The sequence below is a fragment of the Zootoca vivipara genome, chromosome 10 (assembly GCF_963506605.1).
Source record: "Zootoca vivipara chromosome 10, rZooViv1.1, whole genome shotgun sequence".
Lineage (NCBI taxonomy): Eukaryota > Metazoa > Chordata > Lepidosauria > Squamata > Lacertidae > Zootoca > Zootoca vivipara.
In genome coordinates this window covers 28919469-28944850 of record NC_083285.1, presented here as the reverse complement: position 1 = coordinate 28944850, position 25382 = coordinate 28919469, and the positions used below count along the sequence as shown (strand labels likewise).

At 42.4% G+C, this 25382-nt stretch overlaps 1 protein-coding gene across 1 annotated transcript in view; it reads right to left on the bottom strand.

Moving 5' to 3' along the window:
- TPH2 (tryptophan hydroxylase 2) overlaps positions 1–25382 on the bottom strand; it is a 66729-nt gene that overhangs the window by 17901 nt on the left and 23446 nt on the right. The window contains exons 7-8 of the mRNA XM_060279669.1: positions 21347–21482; positions 15319–15445 (exon numbers count right to left, since the gene is read on the bottom strand). Of these exons, the coding sequence (XP_060135652.1) occupies positions 15319–15445; positions 21347–21482 (263 nt within the window). The remainder of the gene's footprint in view (positions 1–15318; positions 15446–21346; positions 21483–25382) is intronic.

The window sequence follows — 25382 nt, the reverse complement described above, 5'->3', positions numbered from 1 at the left end:
GCACCATCCTTGTCCTCCCACACCCTTCACTGGGGGATTCTGCTTTCCATAAAATTATTGAAACATCACTTCCCTTTTGCAGGGCAGGGGTACGAATCATTCAGCTGACTTTGGAGGCATAGCTGCCAAGTACCCCGTTTTCCCCGGGATCTTTGAAAAAGAGGCCTTTTTAGACACCATGAAGATAAAAAATTCTGGGTTTTCCTACTGGTTTCCCCGAGTAAAAGCAGTCAAAATCTGTGCCAACTACCTAGTGGATATCACTGATCCCACCCCTCGGAGAGCTTTCACTATGGCACGGTTTCAAACACTGCCAACCGCATACCTGACCGGTAGATTCACAAAAATCCCAGCAGAACACCGTTTATGCCCTTGCTTCATGAAAATTAAAGAGGATCTTATACATTACCTCCTCTATTGCCCCATTTACTCGGGCTTTAGAGACGTGATGCTGCAAATTAAACCCAACTCTATAATCAATCCTGAAGATAAGAGTAAAATTTTTGTTAGTTGATGCTAACCACGAATTACCCACATGGTAGCGGTCTTTGTGATGAAGGCCATGAAAGCCAGGGAAAGATTTATGGATGATAAAGACCCCTTCATCATCTGTTTAACTCGTTGCTTGTTTTCCTTCTCTTTCTGTTTTGTGGGATGAAGGTTTTGTTGGGACAGTATGTAATGAATTTTAACATTTTTAATTATTGTTGTGTTGATATTTGTGTACAGGCATGGTCCTCACAATAAATGGATTTGTTGTTGACCGGTGCCTGTTTGCGATAGACCCGTATTTTCTTACCGTTTCCCACAGGTGTTCCGAATGGCAAAATACCCCGTATTCCCTTGGATTACGGAGCTCCTGCCGGTGGCCATGTTCTTCTGGTGCCGCGCCGGCACCGGAAGTCGCTTCTAGGCACTTCTGGACATGCGTAGAAGCGATTTCTGGTGCCGTGGACATTTTGGAAATGGGCACAGCGGCATCAGAAGTCACTTCTACGCATGTCCGGAAGTGCCTAGAAGCGACTTCCGGTGTCGAGGCGCTGCTGATCCCGGATTTTTCAATCCAGAACTTGGCACCTATGTTTGGAGGGCTTTGTTGTGCTCTCTCGGTTGTGAAAAATACAAGCTGCCCCATCATTTCTTTTCGAGAACAACAACAATACCCCACACAAAATAAACCGAAATGAATACATTAGGAGCCAGAATTGTGCCTCATTTTGTATTAAATATATAATCAGCTATGTCATTTTTTGTGTGTGGTTCTATTACCCACTCTAGCTGGCATCAATATGGAAATATAACATATAAGATGTCACCATGGGACACATTGTCATCAAGTGTTATATGTATCCCTGCCCTACTCAGCAACTACCATTGACAAGGACCAACGTGTGAGAATATTCGGGGGGGGGGTCACTGTTTTAGTCTCTTGCTACAAGGACAAAGCTAGATGCTGCATGCAACGTGAGCATTATTGAGATGCATCTCATGCAACGTGAGCATTATCGAGATGCAACACCATGTTAAGATTAAGCTTTTTAAATTTGTCAATAGGGCAATTAACTATATTTTGTTAATCCCTTCTGGACTAACACAGGTATCAATATGCCCCCATGCAACAGGCATGTGGGCAGGTTATAAAATGAAGGAAGGCGCATACAAGAAATAAAAAAGGTAAATTTTCATGGGCCTTCAGATTCTGCAATGAAATTCGTACCACCTAGAAGTTTAAGTGTCACAGTTAGGAAGCAGGTGTGCTCAGACATAACTAGAGCTTTGCATATAAAACCCAAAAGAAAAACAAGGCGTTAATGTGTGGAATCTTGCCTTCACAGCCATTGTGATAGTATACACAAAACATAATAGCCATGTTCATGTTGCTGCTTAGGAAGTTACGCCCAGGGGAACAATGTCAAGAGGATTTCAGAATCTGCTGAATGTACCACCTGACACCGGGTCATGAATAGTGAGTTCATTTGGGTGATCTCATGAGACCTAATTTAGCTGCTAACAAGGAAAAACCACCTTGTCAGTTGTTTGAACTGTATCTTATAGCCCTGGTTCTACAAATACCATAGCTGCCAAGTTTTCCCTTTTCTCGCGAGGAAGCCTATTCAGCATAAGGGAAAATCCCTTAAAAAAAGGGATAACTTGGCAGCTATGACAAATACATGCACATAAAAAAACATGATGCCACCAATAAAAACAATATAGCAATTGCTCATTTTAATTAAATTGGTGGGGTATAAATTTTAATGGTAAGTTCTAGGACACTGTCCAACAAAGTTGCAAGTATCAGGGTGTGTGTTTATAATGGTAACATTCCTCTGACCCTGTTTTAATTAATTGCAGGTTAATTGAAATGGTTTCACTTTGTTTAAACAATTACGTTTCTAATATACATTGTATCATGGTCGAGACATTATTCTTCAGGAATATTTTTTTTCCCATCGTTCAAAGAAAATTTCATGGACTAAGTAAGGTATCTGACAATTCAAGGAGGGAGGTGAGCTCTGAATGGACAAAGGATAAGTGCTGGCAACAGCTTTGTGGATAGACGCAGCAGAATGGATGGATAAATGGAAGATATTTTATCTGGATTGGAAGCACTGCAAGTGAATTGTACTGCATTGTAAATCATCTGGAAGTATGTTGTTCCTGTTATATGCATACTCCTGCTATATGTTTTACACAGCCTGGGGAGGGCTTTGCTCTGAAAGATGGTGAACCATATACCATACTTTTCCGTGTATAAGACAAGGTTTTTTTTTACTCTAAATTAATGTTAAAAACATTCCTCGTCTTATACAAGGATAGTGAATGGGGTGGATGGGTGATTGGCTGCAGCTGCAAGCAGGACAATTGTTCGCTGCTAGAAGGGCTGCTTTGGATTGGCTGCTGCTTCTCTAATTGGGTTGGTGATTGGCTTCTGCAGCAAACACTGCTGTTGGTTGGCTGTTGCTGCCATGATTGGTGGCTGCTGTTCTGGGATGAGTGTGATTGCCAGTGGACAGCTTTTCTCAGTTGGGTAAGAGATTTTGGGCTGGGGAAGGGTCTGTTTGCGATTGGCTATAAAAAGTGGGAGGCTTCTGTATCAAGATACAAGTTTCCTCATTTGAACCTGAACAATACATCAACAGAGTAACTCGTGGGTTGTAAGGAGAAGAGAGGGTGGATCTTTTTAAATGCACCTTCTAATTACGCTATTAAGAAAATTTGCCATACTGACACCTCTAATACAAAACATTTTTTTTCAAAGAGAATTTAAAATCTGCTGGGATGTTTTTCAGCAGCAAATGTATGTCTGAAATAATGAGCCATAAATACTGATTTGAGTGGTGACTCACCATTGAGTTACCTGTCAAAATCTGTAAACATATTATAAAGGAGCTGAACAAACGAAATAAAAAGCAAAAGCAAAGATATAGTTTTCATGACAAAGTTTGCACCTGGTCTATCATCAGTGGTCATCTCAATTATGAATAGCAGACAGTCAGAAATGTTTTTTGAGGTTAAGAGGAGATCATTAATTTGACCGGTATTTTCATTAGTGACAATGCAAAGTCCAACATTTGAGTATCAAGAAGTCCTGTTGAGGCAACGTTGAAAGTAGGATAAGGAGTGTTTGTGTGTACCACATTGGGCAAGTTAATGGAGTACTGTAAACTCTCAGAAACAAACAAGTAAATCTTGTGGACAAAAGGATCTATTCGGTATCTTGGTAGAATCAATCATGGGGAAACAGAGGGGCACATTTATTTAGAAAACAAATCATTCATTGGTCAGAAACTGCAATTGAGTTTCATACGTTACATTTAGTCATCATGACCCTGGGGGTCCCTTGCCGTGGCCACTCCCCCAACCACCAGCACTCACCACCGGGCCTGATCTACCATCTACTCCCATGCCAACTGATTGCTTTGCTCTTGTCTGACCAATTTTTATTTTAAAAAGAGAATCTTGCAGTTCGACCAAAATCAGCCCAAGCTAGGTACTGACACCCTGATCTGTTTTGCACTGCTTCCCTTCATCTTCTGCCTCCTCTTTGTCCTCTTCTGGCACTGGTTGGGATAGGGACAGGCTGAAGAGTCCTATACTTACGCATCAAAGTCAGAGCTCTATGAGCTCCTTCCTCCCTAGTTTTGAGGAAAACCTTCCAGTGATTCACATTTCAGCCAGCTAGGGATATGTGTAAATGCCCTCAATGTTGTCAATTGATTGCTTTCACTCATGGTGCTGGATGTTCACACATTTATCTCATATCATTGATTTCATAGATCTAATGATACACAAATAACCATTCTTGGGTCTGTGTGTTTCGGTTTGCCATGAAAGGCTTAAATCTGGTCAAACTGCAAATGTTTGGGCTCAGAAACAGACAATACACACTGCTTGTTCAATATATCCATGACCAACACCCTTCTAAGGTTCAGGAGAACAAGTCTTCAGTTGGTCAAAGCATGGTTGAATTTAGGAATGGCTGTCACATTTTTGGCGCTATATATAGATATTACCCCTTCTCTTCTAGCAGAAATATACAGTACCACAGATCTGTTTAACTAAGCCTGCTTAATTAGCAAAGTGTTAGGAAATAAATGCACATTAACCTGGAAAAGGTAAGACTGAGAGGTGATATGATAGTTATCTTCAAATGTGTGAAGGGCTGTTGCATGAATGGTGGCAAGCTTGTTTTCTGCTGCTCCAGAGGGTAGGACCTGAACCAATGGATTCAAATTACAGGAAAATAAATTCCAGCTAAACGTAAGGAAGAACTTTCTGATAGTAAGAGCTGTTTGACAGTGAGGGACTACATCGCCTTCATTGGGGGTTTTTAAACAGAGGTGGGGGACCATTTGTCAGGGATTCTTTATGTGTGATTCTTACATTGCAGGGGATTGGACCAGACGACTCTTGGGGTTCCTTCCAATGCTAGGATTCTCTAATTCTATGCCATGATTATCCATTAGTTTTCAGTAGTTGTATATCAGAGCCTTTAAAAAAATACAATCAGGTTTTCCCCTCCTAAGCCTAGAGTGACATTCTTTCTCAGCTGTTTTCCAACGGCAATGTATCTCTCTTTGAATGTTTGTAAGCAGATCGAATTTAAGGCCCCTGTTCTAGATCATTTCAGTGTTACAAATACCAAACATTATAGCTTTAATAAGGTATTCCTTGATTTAAGTAAATAAGGATGTTGTGGTGCTGAGTAAGATGATAAAGCAGCTTTCTTTCAGCTCTAAAAATATATACATGAAGTTCTGAGAATAGAACAATAAAGAAGGCAGGGTTGTGTTCTACATTCATTCATTTATATATGTATAGTTTACTATTATGCAGCTACTAAATGTAAATGAAGATAATATTTGCTCCCAAGGGAACTCAAGACAATGGCAAAATTCCTCTTTGGTTCTAGGCAGGGACAGCTGGGTTTATAAAAAATTCATTAAGCCGTTCTTACAAAGAGATCCTATCACACCTCCTTTAAAAATGTTGAAGATTATATTCCATTACCCATCCCTGGTGCCCTTTAATGCTAAGATGCCATCCCTTCTAAGCTGCATCATCAAATAATTAATTAAGCCATACCCTAGACAAATAGTTAGCTTTCTTTCTGGTTATTATGTCCAATTTTCATTCATTCGTTCAGCTACCCAGAGAAACAAAAGCACCCTACCCAGCATCAAGCAGAGAGAAAGAATCAGGTTGCACAAATTTGATTTGGTTGTTCACAGTGGAAAGTGATTAATACAATTTCCTATAATATACAGCAACACTGAATACTAAGAGGAGTCTATTTTCCACCGAGAAGAAAAATAACTTTGATTCATATGGCTGAAAAGAACCATAACTGCTTGAATCTTTCTTTGCAGACCTGAATGTTTGAAGCCATACTGCTACACAGGAATTAGGAAATTATTTCCTTGGTCTGACCTGTTGTTTCAATTTTATAAGTTTTCAAACATTCACATTATTACTCAGACGAGACCGCCCATGGACTAAAAGCAGCCACACGCTTGTATTAGCATTCTGTCTCTAAGAACACAGGGGCATAAAAAGTTACTTGCTGGATTAGTCCAAAGACAGCATCCTGCCTTTGCAGTAGCCAGCCAAATCCCTATGGGAAAGCTTCAAGCAGGATCCAAGCACAGCAGGGCTCTCTCTCTCTCTTCCCCCAAATCCTTTTTCAAACCACAACAAGCTGGTGGCCCTCACCATACCTTGGGGAGAGAATGGTATAGCTTACATATGTGCTATGTGGAAAAAAAGCACTTTGTTTTGTCTTTCGTGATCACTAGATGATCATGAGTTCTAGTATTATAAAGAAGGGAACATCTCTCTCGGGCTCATCCACACTTTTGCTTCTCCTGTGCCTAGAAAGCCCAGGTCCAATATGTTTTCCGCTTGTCCCTTGCTTCATAGGAATGGTGCCAGGCAGTTTTTCATGTGCCCCGCCACTTCCCCCAGGAAAACCTGTTCTTTGCTGCTGAATGGGAACAAATGTCAATATCTGCAGAAAAAACCTATTGACGCTTGTTCCCATTCAGTGGTCAACAGCAAGTTTTCCCAGAGGGAAGCAGCGGGACAAATGGAAGTGCAGACAAGCTCTCTAATCACTTTCTCCACACAATGCAAACCTCCCTCATATCCCCTCTAACTTGAGAAGCAACAGTCAGTGACTCTGTCAGTTTAAGAGGTCTATGGGCAAGGGGAGTCTGTTTCCTCACTGTGGGTATCCTTTCTTTGCTGTTCATCACCCTGGCTGCTTCACCACTACCACCTTCTCTCCCCACCCCATCACACTGGTCATCCTAGATGCTCCTTCCTCACTGCCTGGTCCCTCCACTCTTACCCCTCTCCTCTATACCCCCAAGCTGGTAAAGAAAAGCTAGAAGAGGTCCCTTTTAAATAGGTAGGTAGGTAGAGTCAGGTGGCTACCCTGCACCATAAAAATGTCTAGTGCTGAGGCTCCAGGTGTGCATACCATCGTAATTTCTACAGAGTCCTTCAGGGTCAGGTTCTTAGCACTGTGGGAAAATTAAGGTGGCAGACATGTCTGGGGCCTTGGCAGCAGGTATTGTGCTATGCAGGGCACCTGCCTGGCTTAATTTTAAAGAAAAAGGATAGTACAGTAACTAGTGTCTGCTTCAATATATCTGTTTCATGACAATCCCCCTCTGGGTCCATTATTGTGGTCTCCTCTGGCATTTTTTTTTAGGGGGGGTGGGAAGGTTCGGGTGACTGCGTCCTATGCTCTGATGTCTATCCCTAACAATCAAAATTCCAAAAAGTGCAGGTTTTCAAAATCCTGGAGAACAAACACATGCCAGCCTTCAAAGCAAGAGTGGGAAGCTTCCAGTTACACCTCTTTGCAAAGTCGTTGTTTCCTCTTCCTTTTTAAGTACGGTCATCAATTTCATACCTTTAAAACAGTTAAGAGATGCCGCATATTCATGTACAAATTGCCAGTCACACTTTGGTTCAAAGAATTTATCCTGGTTTCTTTTTGACTATTTAAGCTAATCTGTACTGGGGTTTTCTCCAACCTTCCAGAGCAGATTTGGGGACTTTGGGGAGAGGAAAGGAAGGAGAAGTTATGTTGCATAACCCCAAAGTCCTTGTGCTAGCAGAAGTACTTTGTTGGATACCGTCCATGGTGATTATAAACTCAGAATGGCTATGAACCAATACTTTTTGGTAGTTTAATGCAGAACAGTAGTTAATCTTTCATCTGGTCTTTTTTTTTAAAAAAGAGAGAGCTTGATTGTGTTAATGGGGGTGACTATTTCACTCACACGTATTTCCTTGCTAGTTTGATATCTACTCCATATGTAACAATAGAAAACAAGCAAATGAAAACAAGGCGAAATCTATAATATGTTCCTACGAGAGCTGAATGCTAGGGGTATGACCTTAGTTACTTAACTAATTACTTCAGTTGCTCCTGACGACTAAAGAACTCATCAAGCTCATTTTAAGAGCTTTTCTATTTTTCCCTCCCCTCCTTTCACAGCCGCACTCCGACAGATCACAGATTCACAGCATGAGCGATTGAACTTCAACCGAGGGCTGTGATTGCCGATTCGGCAATTTCTTAATGATGATGATGCTTCCCCCTGAAAATAGCAGACATAATGAGCATGCAAATGCTTTGTCAGGCTCACATTATTCTCTTATTAACTCAAATATCAAGATCTATTGCATTTTTGTGCCTGAAAGTTGACATGCAGGCTAATGCTCATTATAGGGGGCCCTCGGAAAACATCGCCATAAAACATCAAGAAAATGCGTGCTGAATACTGCTAAATTTCTGGGTCGCTTTGGTGTCTTCTTCCCCTGCGCATCTCTCCAGTTTTGCGATTGGTGGAAGCCACTTTCTATTAGTGCAAGTGTGGTTTTAGACTATAAATAATATCACCCAGAGCTTTTAACAACTAAATGATCAAACCGTTCCTTTTGCATAACTGTAATTCCCAAACCTTGGCTGTGAGAAGATGAGGGGGAGCTAGATTCCAGCAACATCTGGAGGACTACTTTTATTCAATAGCTAGGTATCAGTACTGGCAGACTTACATGGTTGGTGTCAATGTTATGAGAGGTATTTTAAGCATACAAAGTGCTATATAAATGCTAAGTAAGTACACAGTATTCTGATTCACTTGACCTGGCATCTGCAGTCACTTGTGATCTGAGAAATGTTGCAGTGCCTTAGATGTTGCTTTCTGCTCTCATCTACCTGGAACTCTGAAAAATATAAATTGAGGCATGCTCATCATAATGAATACATCACACCTACCCAGCCCCAAGTTCCAGGACTTCACACAGACTTTACAAATGATGTCTAGTTTCCATGTGCGTGGTGGACTCCTACCAATTCAAATGCCGCAGTCGTTACTGAGAGGATGGCATTTTGACATCAAGACTATGGCTACATAGCAGAGGAAATTGTGTTGCTACAGAATAGGGAGGTTTGCCAGTCTTGGCTGTTCAACAAATACCAATTATGCTACCCAAATTGCAACTGGCTTGCAAATTGTGGGTTCTTTAAAAAACAGATCCACTGTTGATATCTGTTCAACCTAACCTTGAATTATCGGTCTTTTGCTGGTGAAAGGAAGCAGATGCTCTTGTGCTTTAAAGATGAAAAGGGGCACACTATTGTCAGGCCAAAGATCACACCCTGATACATATTTCTCAATTGCATACTCTGGCTTACAGAGGCCAGAAACTTCCACTTCAAAACAGGGAATTGAAAACATTATAGATTTAGGGTTTACATCCACTTCTGAAAAGCCAAAACAGGCACTGTAATACAGAGCCATTACCACACACACACACCCAAACAAACAAACATATTAGTGTAAATGAGAACATTTACTGCCACCTGGGGTGAAAGACCAGGGGCAGGTAATTTGCCAGCAGGTAGACTGAGCCAGAAATGCCAGTGAGTAGGATCAGAATACTTCACACTCTATCTCCTAGTCCTCTTTTCCCTGCTGGGCAACCCTTTCTCAGCTGCTAAAATCTCCCCTCCCCTGCAATTCCCATGATTATTGACTCCATGCTGTTGAGTTTAATAGAAGGGGGGACATTTCCATCAGAATTGAGGGAAGGTGTGAAATGTTCCTCTCCCTGCAATCCCACTTGTGCTCTCAGCTGACTGGGGAATAGCAGAGAGCACTTCCTGTTTTAAGCACTCTGCAGCAAAAGGCATGTTTTGGGTGGTGGTGTTGTGATTGATTGATTGATTGATTGATATTTCATAAAACTTACATACTTCTAGATGGTAGGAAAACCTCAAAGAGGTTTACAAAAAAGAAGAAAAAGAAGATAAAACAACAAAATTATCACAAAATGATTTACAACTGTCACTTAAAACCGCAGTAAAATAGACTGAAACAAAATAAAACAAAGTTTCTAAACATGAGTAAGCTTGTCTAAACGAGAATGTCTTCAGCAAGTGCCAAAAGCAATACAGTCATTGTTATCAATAGGCTGGGAGTCCCAAAGTACAGGTGCTGCCACACTACACAACAGAGTCCTTACAGATGTGGCGTGGTTGTGATGTGGCATTTGTAAAAGTGCCAATTCCAACAATTGAACCAGTCAAGTGGGACCGATGAGGTGAGGTAAACTGGTCCCCAAATGGTTAACAGCTGCACAAAATTCAGCCAAGATATGCATATTCCCCAAGGCATGCTACCTCCAATGTTATTTACTATCCATATGAAATAAGAACATACCGGTGAAACTCGGAAAATTAGAATATTGTCAAAAAGTGCATTTATTTCAGTAATGCAACTTAAAAGGTGAAACCATTATATGAGATAGATAGATGCATGACATGCAAAGCAAGATGTGTCAAGCCTTTATTTGTTGTAATTGTAATTATTTGTCATTAGGCGGGTCAATTATAAATGGAATGTAATTAATGAAATGTAATAGCGATGTTTATTTTTGTTTATTTTTGTATTACTGCAACTATTTGTTTTATTACTGTGGAATCTCCAAAAAAAGCACGTGTAGAAATTAAAAGAAAAATAAATAATAACAAGTTGCATTACTGAAATAAATGCACTTATCGACGATATTCTAATTTTCCGAGTTTCACCTGTAATATCCATACATGTGCTTTAATATCCATATATTTATTGTCTATGTGAAATCGCAGGGAGCCGTCATGGGGCGTTTGGGGGCAAGGCGCCATCAGTATGCCGATGACACTATTTCTCAATGACATCTGAACTGGGAGAAGCCACGCAGTTCCCTAAGCCAGTGCTTAGATGCAGTGGCAGAATGGATGAGGGAAAACAAGTTGAGCTTGAATCCTGGCAAGATGGAGGCAATGAGGGTGTGTGCCTCCCATGCTGGATAATTTGGTCAGTTGCCTACCCTGGACAGGGCTGCACTCTCCCTGAAGGAGCAGTCTGGAAGTGCTTCTGGATCCAGCTCTGTCCCTGGAGGAGGCCCAAGTAGCTTCACTGGCTAGAACAGCCTTTTAGTAGCCAGGGTCGTCTTAAGCGTATCCGGCACCCTGCTGCAAAGATCCCTCCGGCACGCCCACCCCACCCCCCGTTTCCCAGCACGGCTGTCTGGCGGCGCCGTCTGGCGGCCCAGCGCCCTGGTGCATTGCGCCACCCAGCCTTGCCTTAGAGCCGGCCCTGTTAGTAGCTGCTACTGGCAAAAGCTATGGCCATTCCTGGGCCGAAAAAGCTTGGCCACAGTAGTCTATGCATTGCTTTGGTCAAGGTTGGATTGCTGCAATGGACTCTGAGTGGGGCTTCCTTTGTGCTTGACCCGGAAGCTGTTGTTAGTGCAGAATGCTGTGGTACGACTGCATGTGGTACGACTGTCTTGTTAGCAGAGACATGCACTGGTTACCAATTTGCTACCAGGCGAACATCAAGGTGTTGTTATTAGTATATTAAGCCCTTAAGAACTAGGGACCACGACTGATTTATGCCATATATGCCTAGTCAACCGTTTTGATCTGTGGGACTGGCGCTATTACAGGTGCCACAGTTAATACAGCAACCGAGAAATTCCATTGTTCCCACAAGGGGATAATGACAATAAAGATCTATTCTATTCTATTCTATTCTATTCTACTCTACTTGTTCTCCATTGGTAAGAAATTGATCTTTTAGTGTGGCAGTACCTGGACTTTGGAGCTCTCCACAGATGCCTTCCCTGTACTCTTTTCGGGGCCCGCTAAGAACATTTTTGTTCAGGCAAGCCTAGCTAGCCAGGTATGTGAAATGTTGACAAGTGTTTTAATCTGTTTGTTAGCTTATGGTTGGTTTTAATAATTCTTAAATAATTAAGTTGCTTTTCACTGATAATTCCATTCCTTTTGTAAACTGCTTTGAGGTTGGCTATATATAGATATAGATATATGACATTCAAAATCATTCATATTAATAAATATGAACTTTATAAGCAATTTTTAAACCCTCGATTTCTCCCAGCTTCAGGAGCAATTAATTTCTCCAGATTTCTGTACACAGTTCAGTGGCAAAAGAGCAAAAGTTGTTTGGTTTTCATTCCTCAGCAGTAGATTAAAATATCACAATAAATGTTACCGAGAAGGAGAAGAGAGGACTGTAGTTTTTAGCACTTTAAAGACAGAGGTTTCAAAGCTACTTTAAAGATGGGGCAGGAGGAGGGGACTTGAAAGAGTGTAATGAAACTAATTAGTTCCTGACAGCAATTCCTTAATTGGACAGATTTGCAGATAGTTTTGTAATAGAAAAAGCCACAGAAGGCTTGTACACCAAATACTAACATCTTCATTTCCAAAGTAATGGGCACTGATACATTTACCCAAATAGTGTAGACCAACCAAAAAAGGATAAAGATAGAACATACCAATCACTAAACAAGCATCTTGTGAACTGTGGCAGTACACAGCAGACACTCATTTCCCCCAAAATTATAAATACAGTCGTACCTTGGTTGTCAAACGCCTTGTGACTCAAACGTTTCTTTAGAACTGGAACGTCTGACGCTGCTTCCGCAGCTTCCGGTTGAGTGCCAGGAAGCTCCTGCAGCCAATCAGAAGCCGTGCCTTGGGTTTTGAACGTTTTCGGAAGTCGAAGGTACTTCTGGAACGGATTCCATTTGAGAACCAAGGTATGACTGTACTGGGTGTTATCTGACGCCTCATGACTCGGGGGGGATATCCAGGCACATACATAGATTCGTCATTGCAAGAAAACACTAGTTATTTCTCAGCTCACTGAAGAAAACACTATGAAACATCTGCATGAGTGGAGTTGTGCATGTTCATCCAAGCTGCTAATTTTTGTCATGGTGTAAACAGAAAGTTCACACATCCAAAAATCTAGTTGATCTGCTTGCACATTATCCACTTGTTTCCTGCATTGTTACACACTTTCGAAATATTTATGATTCCTCCTCCCATGGTTTTTAAATCCCTTTTCTAAAACTACCTGGGAAGTAGCACTGGAGATTTCTTTCAATATTTATAGTCTTTCCAAACACTCCATTTATAAATAACATTTTTCTAGCATCCAGTGCCATAAATTCAACACTTAAAGGCATGCTAGGGCTTTTGTCTTTATGTGAATCTCTGCAAAAAAAACAAGAACCCAGTTTTAAAGGAAGGAGCTGCTTCTTTCCTGATTCAGATGTTCCTTATATAGAGCTCTGATCAGACATGGAGCTCCACACATGCAAGGCCTTTCCTCATTCCTCATGCATGCAAAGATTGTGGCCCATTACATGGTTGCAGGCGACCTGGGGTGCAATATTGTTCCTCTCCTGCACAGCCACCTGATGTCATCATTGCACTGGATATCTGCACAGGAGGCTGGGGACTGCCTGTGAGATTCAAAGCCCTGTCAAACCAATTGCGTGCTGGTTGTGGTGGTGGGAATTGTGGGGTGGTTCTGGTTGACTGGTGGGCTGGCTGGCTTCAACCAGGTCTGCACAATCTCTTTTAAATCAGCAGTGTATGGCTTGGTCAGCGCAGTCAGCATAGGGTCTCCCCCCCACACACACACACACTCCTCCCTATAACTTTGGCTTTACCTGGGGTGGGCAGGCAGGATGTGCTTAAGACCTTGCTATGGGGCTATTTGGGGCCAGAGAGAAATTCTCTGGAAGACAAAACTGGGCCTGTCTGGAGCTTTTGCTTACCTAGTAGCAACTGTTACAACTTGTTGGCAAAAAAAAGAGGCATTGGGTTGGATCCTTAGTCCAGAAAAAGGTTGTGTGTAGGAGACCCCTCATCACTCTAGTCAAAGTATCAGGGTACCCTGGCAAAGGGGTCCAGGAAAAGGTTTCTGTCTGAAGACCCAGATGAGGGTTAATGGGGCATAGAATTTCCCAAGTGGTATCCTGGAAGGATTGCCCAGAATTGACTCTCATTGTAGAGTGATCCTTAAATCCAGGATTGTCCCTGAAGGATTAATCAACCAGCAAATGGTTGGGTTGATTCAGGATTTTTTCGGGTTTTTTCCAAGCCTTCCCATCTCTATTCAGGACACATACCCAATGCCTATGCCAAAGCCTACTGACATCTGTTATAAACAAAGCAGTGGCTGTTTCGATCCCAATATGCTACCCTGTTCTCATTTTCACCCATCATATCCCTGTCCCCTGTGACCTCTGGCCATAGCTGCCAAGTTATCCCTTTTTTACAGGGATTTTCCCTTATGCTGAATAGGCTTCCTCGCGAGAAAAGTGAAAACTTGGCAGCTATGCCTCTGGCCACTGTGCCTGAGGCCTTCCTCATTCTGGACAGTGCCAAATGAAACTGCCCTGAGTTCATCTCCTGCCCATGAAATGCAATAAATGAAGAAGCCATGTTTCACAAGTAGCACTGAAGCTCGTTTTTCACCCATCTCCCCCATGTGGTATAGTGATAATAATAAAAATCCTTTACAATCACACTGAGACAAATAACACAGTGTAATGAGTCCAAACCTTATTCTCCCAAATCTTTATATTCTACAGGTGTAAACCATTTCTGTATTTCAGAGATGTTAGGCAAAGGAAGGAAGGAAGGAAGGAAGGAAGGAAGGAAGGAAGGAAGGAAGGAAGGAAGGAAGGAAGGAAGGAAGGAAGGAGGGAGGGAGGGAGGGAGGGGAAAGTGTTAAAATCAATGTCAGTGTTAGGGTTAAAAGCAAAATCAGCAGAAACTGGTTGAGGAACTTACACATAGAGACCAAGGCTTAAACAAATGCTTGGTTTAATGGAGAAAGGAAAAATTACAAAAAATTAAATTAGGCTTACACAAAATACCCACACAACCAAACCACCCACCAAGAGCACACTGGGAAAACGCCCAGCACAGAGGCAACACACAACACCCCTGATATACCCTGCATCATCAGCTTCACAGCAACACCTGTAGAGCTGCTCCACAGCTGCAGAGCCCCAGTCATTAAATCTTTCCTGACTCTTAAAGGTACAGTGAAACAATAATGACACTTTTACACAATCATTCAACAGTCAGGTCTTTCTGGGCCACTGAGGCTAGAATGCATACCTCAGCCAAAAACCAGTCAGAGGAGGAAAGGGACTAGTTAGGTGTTGCCAAAGACAGTGGGTGGCATGTTTTGTCATCACACTGAGAAACACTCCATTTTAGTAAACTTCACAGATTCTTAAGCAGGCTTCCTCAACCTTGGCCCTCCAGATGTTTTGAGACTACAATTCCCATCATCCCTGACCTGGTCCTGCTAGCTAGGGATCGTGGGAGTTGTATGCCAAAAACATCTGGAGGGCCCAGGTTGAGGAAGCCTGTTCTTAAGAATCAAGCAAAACTCACACTTTTAAAACTTCTTGACTCACAGTTGCAAGTTTTTGGACATCCTCATCAGAAGATCCCAGGGAGGCCAGTCCAATCTCTTGGGAAAACTGGGCAAATTTAGGGTCAGCGAGCAGAGGCACGTGCCCCAGAAGTTCATGGCATGTATCCCTGCAAGGTAATTAAAATGCAAAGTTAGTAGAAGTATAAAAGCATCACTGGACTCAGAGAACTGGTGCATGCAAACCTCTTAGCCAAACCTGAAGCAGCTCACTGGGCTTTAAAAAATGAATCTGGCTGTCATAAGTATTAAAAGGTTTATTTACAAAAAGTAAATCTTTGACTGGTAGCTGGAGAATACTGTGGTTTTTAAAAAAACTTTCCATGCAGACTCGCATTAAAGTATTTTTGGTCCAAATTTGACACTGCCAAGCAGCGCTAAAAAAAAAAAAAAGAACAATGTGTTTTTATTTTTGTCTTTTGCATGTTGTTAGTTGCTTTGAGCAACTCCTTCAGGAGGGAAAAAGCAAGTTTGCATTTTTTGTACAAATAAAGAGAGCCCACTGCCTCTGTTTTCAGGCAAAACAATACTTGGAATATGTATTCCTATTTTTAAATGCTATGCTCTGTTCCCCATTATATTCCTGATACTTCCCATCAAAAGAGCACAGTATGTGCCTGAGTTATTCATGCCAGCCCATCCACTATTGTTCACTGAATCACAGACATGCACACAAGGAATATGCTATGCATGAGCAGGACAATAGGAAGCAAGTTTGTCTGTTTTTCGTATTCATATGTCTTGGACAATATGGAAACAGACATCATGGGGATTATGAATGGAGCTGAAGTCTTAAAGACTCAGCATTCATTTTTCAATTCAGAGCTGTCACCTTGCACTTCCTGTGAAAGGCTGGTCTACTGGGAATAGGACCACTTTGTTACCAGGTGAACAATAATCCAAATTCTCCTGCAGGTGACAAGTTCATGTGTCAAGTTTCACATTACAATGCCCCCTTTTCACCCAATGCCAAGAATATGTGAGAACACTCTTGAGCAGAACATGAGCACCTCAATTGATTTCGGAACTTGACTTCCTAACCTTTCTTTACAGGTGCAGCAGTCTCAATGGCAGAACAATTTATTTATTATTACATTTTTGTATGGAACGAACATCCAACTAAGTCATAAAGCAGATGGAATAGATAGAAGCCCACTGACTTCAATAGATCTCCTCTGAGTATGACCAACACTGGATTAGCAACCATGCTTTGCTGCAAGTTCAATGTCAGGCATTTCCAGGAAAGGGGTTTTCAACCAGTGGGGCTGAAAGAGACCTTTCTAAATGAGACCCTCTAAAAGCTGCATGACTTGGGCAGATCTTTCATTGGCAGAAATATTAATGAGAACCTATTGGGAAACAGCCCCAAAACAACCTAGCAAGTACTGTACCGAGCATGCTCAGTAGCCACAAAACACTGAGTGTTTGTTTGGGGCCGGTAAGTGTGGAATGGAGTGCCCTAAAGAAGGCGTGGCTGGCTGGCTGGCTGGCTGGAACACTGAGCAGGAGCAGTCACACTGGAACATTTTGTTACAGGTCCCAGTGCATTTTTTGGTAAATGTGAACTCTGGAGGTTGTGTCAGTTTGCATTTCTTAGTGCAGAAAGTATTGATCTGATGTTTAGAGATCTTTCCTATTCTACTTAATTTAAAATGGTTCTGGAAGCTTCTCTGTGCAAAAGAAACAAGCAGAAGGTTCATGGTGTTTGGGTTATTCCTTCAGAGAACCTGAGTACAGCTGGTTTTAAACCGGTTCTGTTATCTCTTTCCAGTGCATTTTTTTCTGGGGAGGGACGCAGGGGGATGCATACCCCAAAACATTTTGTGAATCTAAGTTTGGCCGCATTGAGGGGCAGTATTTCAATATGAGTAGGAAAATGAGAGTACCCCTAAACATTTTTTTAAGAAAAAAAAGCACCGTCCCTTTCAGTCAAGGACATGCTAACTATAATAGTGAGGTAAGAAGTTTCACTCACTCACCCTGTCTGTCTGTCTGTCTGTCTTTCCATCTGATGTGGCGTTCTGTTTTTAGTTTTAAGGTTTAGACTTATTGTAAGTTATTGTAAGTCTAAGTTAAGTCTGCTGCAACTGGATTTCTTATGGACAGTGCCAATCCTGAGTGTATTGGATTTGTGACTATTATGCTCATTTGCCTATAGTAGCAGTAAAGCTCTGCTGGATAGAATATAATTGCCTCTGATCTATATTTTGGGAATCCAGCAACATGTTTAAGTTTTTACTCTGCTAACTGTACACCAGAGTTCTGCTCTGAATCAATACTGAGTAGTTTCTAGGTTAGCAAAAAACAAATGTCAAGCTATCATTTGTTGAAAGCATGAAAATATCCTAGAGTAGTGGTTCCCAACAGGTGGTCCGGGGACCCCCAGGGGTCCGCGAGCTATGCCAGAGGGGTCCTCAAGATCCTATTAGAATAAAAAAAAATATTAAATATATTTCGTATGATAACAGATTTTTTGTTTTGGCCACTTCCTGCATGAGCAGAGTCTAGCGCAAAACTAGAATTAGATAGAAGCAGTAGTTCTGCTGTATGCTGCAAGGACTACAAGAAACTTGGAGATAAGGCAATGAAAAAGATCCTTCCATTTGCAACCACATATCAGTGTGAGCAAGCATTTTCTTCCATGTGTTTCATGAAAAACAAATATAGGAATCGGCTCGACATGCGGTCGGATTTCAGAGTGAAAGTTTCAAGTTTGGAACCTAATATTTCAGAAATAATGGACTCAAAGGACAGATTTAACTCATCTCATTAAGAACTGAAAATTAAAACTAACTGTATACTGATGGAGTACTCTGTTGTAACTGTAAAAAACATCTAAATATAAAATATAAAAAGACTCTTAATTTGGCTCTCACTTTTTAATTTTAGGATTAGGAATTAATGGGGGTCCTTGTCGCAATAGCGGCTCGATGAGGAGTCCTTGAGAAAATTTTGTTGGGAACCCCTGTCCTAGAGCAAAGCAGTATGAGACTTTGAAATAATCCCTATCCTGATATACACATGAACAATCCTGGATGCAGGAGATGATGGCCATGGCATAGCTGCCAAGTTTTCCCTTTTCTCGCGAGGAAGCCTATTCAGCATAGGGGAATTTCCCTTTAAAAAAGGGAGAACTTGGCAGCTATGGGCCAGCTATGGGTTCAGTGCACTGATTACCTGTGAAGTCCTTGTCCATGGACACTTGGTAGTCTTTGGCATCATCTCCTGGCTCTGGGATTGCCCATGGGTCTATTAGGGTATGGGTTATTTCACAATATCATACTGTTTAGGGCAGGGTCCCCAAAGTAAGGCCCGGGGGCCAGATGCGGCCCAATTGCCTTCTAAATCCGGCCCACGGACGGTCCAGGAATCAGCATGTTTTTACATGAGTAGAATGTGTGCTTTTATTTAAAATGCATCTCTGGGTTATTTGTGGGGCATAGGAATTCATTCATTATTATTTTTTCAAAATATAGTCCGGCCCCACACAATGTCTGAGGGACAGTGGACTGGCCCCCTGCTGAAAAAGTTTGCTGACCTCTGGTTTAGGGCACTTACCGATGGCTGCTCTAAACCCATCATGGCTTTGGGGATCACACCCAAATGTGATATCACAGAAATAACACCAATGCCAGTCTTTACTGATGCAAGTCAAAAGACATTACAACAACAACAACAAAAAGAAATAAAACAATTCAGTGCCAAAAACAGCAGATATTTCAACAAAGAGCCATCAATATTAATAGAATTCCCCTTGGGCTTACTTTCTCTATTTAAAAAAAGATGGGGAAATGGAACAAAAGAATATTGAAATGCCAGCGAGAAGACAGTGAACATGTAGAGAATAAACAAAAAGCTGTGGGCATAAACTGAAACAACGATTGCAGAAGGACAGAGGAACCATCTCAATTTCCATCCCAGGTAGATTGTACATGATGATCAATACTCAGGGGGCCTGTTTTTCTAGTTTTCTTTTCCAACTGACACTCATTATTCTGTGACTACTGAGCATGCTCAATCCTCATTGAGCTGAGGGTTTGTTTGTTTGTTTGTTTGTTTGTCCCATTCAGGCTTTTAAAAAAGTTTTTTTCTGCTGCCTTGAGCATGCTGGTACTGCCGTCTTATTTCTCAGGGTCTCTTATCTCACTCCATACCCGCTGGCTCTCACTATCTGAGTTTGCTAATAGAAGGCACTACAACAGAACACCTTTGGTCACATCCACACTATATATTTGAAGCCTGTTTATACCACGCCCCAAAGAATCCTGGGAACTCTAGTTTGCCCCTCAACAAAATGCAGTTCCCAGGACTGGGTGGGGTGGGGTGGGGGTGTGAAGCTGTCTGAATGTTCATCACTGCCAGTCTTAAATCCCAGGATTTGGTTTCAGGAAAGACTTGGCAGAGATAAATTGATCCAAACATCCCTCGGAAGAGGTTGGGATTAGAAAATTGGCTGGGGTTCATGTAAGTCTTTTAGACAGGTTTCTGTTCCGAGAAGGTGCCCTCCAGCAGTGGGGTTAGAATTAACGCACACAAAGTGACGCTCTTGAGGTGCTTGCTGTTACACAGATAATAGCCAGGTGGCAACAAGGGATCATCTTGTTTAATAACTGATTGGCCTTCACACAGCAGTCCTGAGCATTTGCTACAGAAAAAGAGGAGGCTTGAGAGCTTGCAAAAAAACCCTTTTTGCTCTGTGAATGTCCTGCATCCCTGGAGCCGGCTGAGCCCACTGTTTGATGTAAAGGACAGGGGTCTGTCTGCCGGTTGAACCTTTTCCTTCCCCAGGACAATGGAGGTATTTTCTCTCTCCTCCTGTACGAAAGTCCTTGGAATGTCAGGTGAATTTCATGGAAGTTGCTTCCCTGTCATTACACACATCATTAACAGTGGCGGACGCAGAAGCAGCTGGGCCTTGCCCTGAAGAAAAGAGGCGGGTATTCTGCAAACGTACATGATTTTGGCAGGGTGTGCTGTAGCTGGCCCAGAAGCATGAAACAGTTTGTAGAGGCAGAACCACAGGCTTGAAATTAAATGGGACTTGTGGAACTGTGCAACATCTCTAACTGAAAAAGCCAAGTACTGTTTGTTGCATTTTTTTCATGCCGCCTTTTTCTTTCCTCCAAGGGGATCGGGGCTGTTTAAGTGGTTTGCCTCTCCTCCCCATTTTATCCTCATCCCAACCCTGTGACGCAGGTTAGGCTGAAAGACAGGAACTTGCCCAAAGTCACCCTGTGGTCTTCATGGCCGTGAAACTCAGTGGGTAACCTTGGGACAGTCACTTTCTCCCAGCTTAACCTACCTCGCAGGGCTGTTATGAGGAGAAAAAGTTGAGGGGAGGTAGAGAAGAGAACCATGCACATCACCGTGACCTGCTTGGAGGAAACATGGAAAAAGAAATGTAATAAATACTAAGTAATGACAAATCACGAATAATTCACGAAATTAAAAGACGCCTGCTTCTTGGGAGAAAAGCAATGACAAACCTAGACAGCATCTTAAAAAGCAGAGACATCACCTTGCCGACAAAGGTCCGTATAGTTAAAGCTATGGTTTTCCCAGTAGTGATGTATGGAAGTAAGAGCTGGACCATAAAGAAGGCTGATCGCTGAAGAATTGATGCTTTTGAATTATGGTGCTGGAGGAGACTCTTGAGAGTCACATGGACTGCAAGAAGATCAAACCTATCCATTCTTAAGGAAATCAGCCCTGAGTGCTCACTGGAAGGACAGATCCTGAAGCTGAGGCTCCAATACTTTGGCCACCTCATGAGAAGAGAAGAATCCTTGGAAAAGACCCTGATGTTGGGAAAGATGGAGGGCACTAGGAGAAGGGGACCACAGAGGACAAGATGGTTGGACAGTGTTCTTGAAGCTACGAACATGAGTTTGACCAAACTGCGGGAGGCAGTGCAAGACAGGAGTGCCTGGCGTGCTATGGTCCATGGGGTCACGAAGAGTCGGACACGACTAAACGACTAAACAACAGCAACAATGACAAATCATACTCACGGTTCTGGAGTGTAGAGAGGGTCAGAGCCATGGCGTATGTACTGAGTACAGTGGAAAACTCGATAGGCAAGGCCAGCTAAGAAATCACGAGGTGACAAATATCCAGCAACTGGTCTGACTGTGAACCCAGACCTTTCTGAAGTGGAAGAAAAACCAACATTATCTGAGTATATGTGTCAATCAACAGAAAACACAAACTATTCCATATTTTTTCCTACAGAATCAAACGTCGTTTGTACCAGCTAGACATTCCTTAAGAAAATTTAATGGATGAATTGATTCAGACCATTTAACTGAGGGGAAAACACCAAGGTTACGATGTGCCAATATCACTAATCATCTTCCTGTTTTATGTACAGCAGCAGATTAAAAGGGCGGGGGAATGCAGGGCCACTTTATACATTATACAGGTTTGAACAAAGCATTTTATCTTTAGTATCCTCATAAAATTGTCAGCATTAAAGGGGGGGCAAATACATGTTGCCAACAGTGTGTATCATGCAGGTATATGCAAAAATTATCTGAATGGCAAGCAATTTTGTGCTGGGTACATACTTGGTGCAAACACTGATTTACCTCTAGGTGTAATAGCCTCAGATTTTTCATGAAATCTGATGGTACATTATTCATTTGGAAATCATCGGCAAACGTTTCTGTAACAGCAAAGAACCCTGCGGCATTTTAAAGGCTGGCGATGTTATTATGGCATAAGCTTTTATGGACCCAAGGCATAAAGTGTTGTCCTGAGTGATGATGTGGGGTTGATTGTAAACACTGAGGTCGAAAGGAAAGGAAATGTCGAAAAGGTCAGATGGGGGAAATTACCTTATTATCTGTCTATCATTTCATTCTATTTATGAAGTGCTTCCTATAAAATTATCTCAAAACAATTTAACAATTAAAACAAATTTCATACAACTAACAACCCCAGATCCAATACAGATTGGGATAAAAAAAAAACTCCACTCAAAGGGTTTGTTGGGGGGGGGGGAGGAATGTCTTCAGCTGACACCACTCCAAAACTTATGTTCACTTATGAACAAACCGGTTCTTTCTCAAGCTGTTTCTCATCTCATTAGTTACTGTTTAGAGTTAAATGAGCTAAGCTTAGTCCTCTTCAGAAAAAAAATTATGACTGTTGTCTTTGGCTGAGAGCACACCTTTGAACCTTGGAGTGCTTTTCTACCTTCAAGCAAAGGGGGGGAAAGGAACTGTGATTCAGCGCCTTTCCTCAGGGATCCAGAGAACAATGCAGGGCGCACCTTTGAAAGATGCAACCCAGCTCAAAGAGCAGTCAGCCAATTAATGTTAAGTGCTAGTAGCCATAAAGTCAGAATAAAGGACAGAATGGGAGCTGGGGCAGGTTAGCTTTTCAAGCCATACACAATATTTTATTTTTGATAGGAAAAAAATATTCCCCATGTTCTTAGGACTATATTTTGCTGTGACTTTTCTGCGGTCATAGTGGGAACTTGGGGGGGGGGTCTTTCCCCTGCCCCCAATTTAAACATTTAATATTTGTAAGAAATATCAGCAGAAAGGGCAACTCCCTGAAACTCAAGAGAGATCTTCCAGGGCCTAGAACAATGAGTGGGCGCAAGCGACCAGGTCAAATTGAACCCAGAGATAAGGGGCAAATAAGTCTGGCATTTGCCTCATCTTCTTTGGCTAAAACTGTGTTGGCATCAGAGACTTCCCACAGCAATTCCTGCAGACTGCAGCACATGTGACCTCAGTGATGTTTGCCCTGGCTAAAACTAACGTGCCCACATTGCATCTCCAGAAGGATAAGGGAAGATGATGGCCTTGGTGGGATCATTCGACACAGGCTGTGTCTACACCCCCCCCCCCATTTACTCTGCACCTGGTGTGCTCCCACCAGTGGTCTGGGAAGCAGTGTACATGTGATATTAGCCAAAAGCCATGTCTATCCTTTGGTTTCCTATTAAATACTGTGTGTGGTAATGTGTGATTACCCAAGCTAACTTCAATGCAAATGAAGAGAAAGAACATCTGCAAATACATCCGCCTTTGACTCGTTTTAAAATGGCTTTTTACGTAGGGTTCTGGGTGCAGTCCATTTAATTAGCTGATCCCGCCACCTGTGTGCCTCATGCAGGATTGCATCAAGGTCACAATGGCTGTGCAGAAATCTACCGAGAAATCCCGCATGTACACTGTCCTTGGGGGTGAGGAAATATACCCCAAGGCCCTGATTGGATGAAGGAAAATCTACACTTCTGTACCCACAAAAACTGGTCTCTGACCTGCATCGAAGGCCTTCATTCAGATGAAGAATCATGCACTGCAACAACCTTGTGTCTGGATGAAGCTTGCTGATGGGTTCCATGATTTAGGCAAGCTAGCTTTGTTGTTTTGTTCTGTACTCACATTCCCAAAGGTTTGCTTTACACTATTAGCCTTTCTTCCTGCCAACCTAGCAGTTCGAAAGCACGTCAAAATGCAAGTAGATAAATAGGAACCGCTACAGCGGGAAGGTAAACGGCGTTTCCATGTGCTGCTCTGGTTTGCCAGAAGCGGCTTTGTCATGCTGGCCACATGACCTGGAAGCTATACGCCGGCTCCCTCGGCCAATAATGCGAGATGAGCGCGCAACCCCAGAGTCGGTCACGACTGGACCTAATGGTCAGGGGTCCCTTTACCTTTATTAGCCTTTCTTAACTGTCTTTTATTGGTAAAGGGTTCATATTCTGTGCTTGGGCTCATTCACACTTCCCTTTTTGCTTCATTTCTAAGCACAGGTCCGGGCTTTCCAGGTTGTGTCATTGTTAGTGTGTTCCCCACCACCACCACCAAAGTACTTTCCCTGGGAAAACCCACATTTTACTGTTGAAACAGCAATCAGGTTTTCTGAATTTTTCCAGGGAAAGCACCAGAATAACAACAACAAAAAGACACACATCTGAAAAACCCAGACCCGTGCCTAGAAGAGACCTAAGTTGTGTGCTGGGAGCTCAAAAGACAGTGAGTGGACTGTTTGGCTCTTGTTTTTGTGAATCCAAAGAACATCCAGAAACAACCTGAGCTTCCCTTAGTTCAGGATTGGGGGGGGGGGGGGAGGACTGCAGACATTTTGGCAGTGCTACAGGGCAGGTTGGTTTTCCCTGGTTTGCAGTAATGAGAAAAGCAGCCCAGCATGAGCAAAATGCTTTACAATGACCTAGCAGTGTCTTAAGCCAGATAATGTATACACAGCCACAATCAATTGGTTATGCATTGGCTGGATGAGGGGGCAACCAAAATGGTGCCCTCCAGATGTTGTTGGACCACAACGCCCAACTACAACCAGAGGGCACCATATTGGCTACTTCCTGCTGAGAGTGTCAGACTAGTACTGCAGAAACCTTGGTTCAAATTCCAAATTATTCATGAAGTTTACCAGGTGACTTGGGATCAATTCTTCTCAGCCTAATTTTTTTTTGTAGAATACAAGGAAACAAGAGACTAGTTTGTCACTCTGACCAACTTGGAGAGAGAATAGGGTTAAATTGAAATAAATAAATAAATGAGACTCCAAAACAGAGGTCTCCAAAAGAGGGGGATGAGGAGGGGAGGGGAGGCCTTCTGTTATTACTGTACTCTGTAGTGCTACGGGACAAATGTCATCTCCATACTAGAGGAGTTGATGAAGAAACACATAATGCAGCTATAATGAGGCTGTCTCTCAGCCTGCTCCAGTCTTGACCCTGAACTGGAAGGCAGGGAAGTCTGGCAGAGTCGGTGTTTTGTTTTTGTTTTTTCAGTACTCAGTACCAGCAACCCCCCCCCCCAAAAAAAAAAAATGTTAAAAGTGTGGCACATACTGTAACAACTTCCTGGTGAGGACCAGCACCTCTTCTCTCTTTTTTTCTTTATAAAAAAAGCACTGCAAAGGAGCAATGCCTTTGGGAGGATTAGAAGATGAGTCATGAGTAACGCAACTGGCAGATGATCAATATTACCATCTGAGAAGGAGGCTTGGAGCAGACCAACTGGTGAACCTTCCAGCCAAATTCAGTGTGCAACCTTCCAGCTC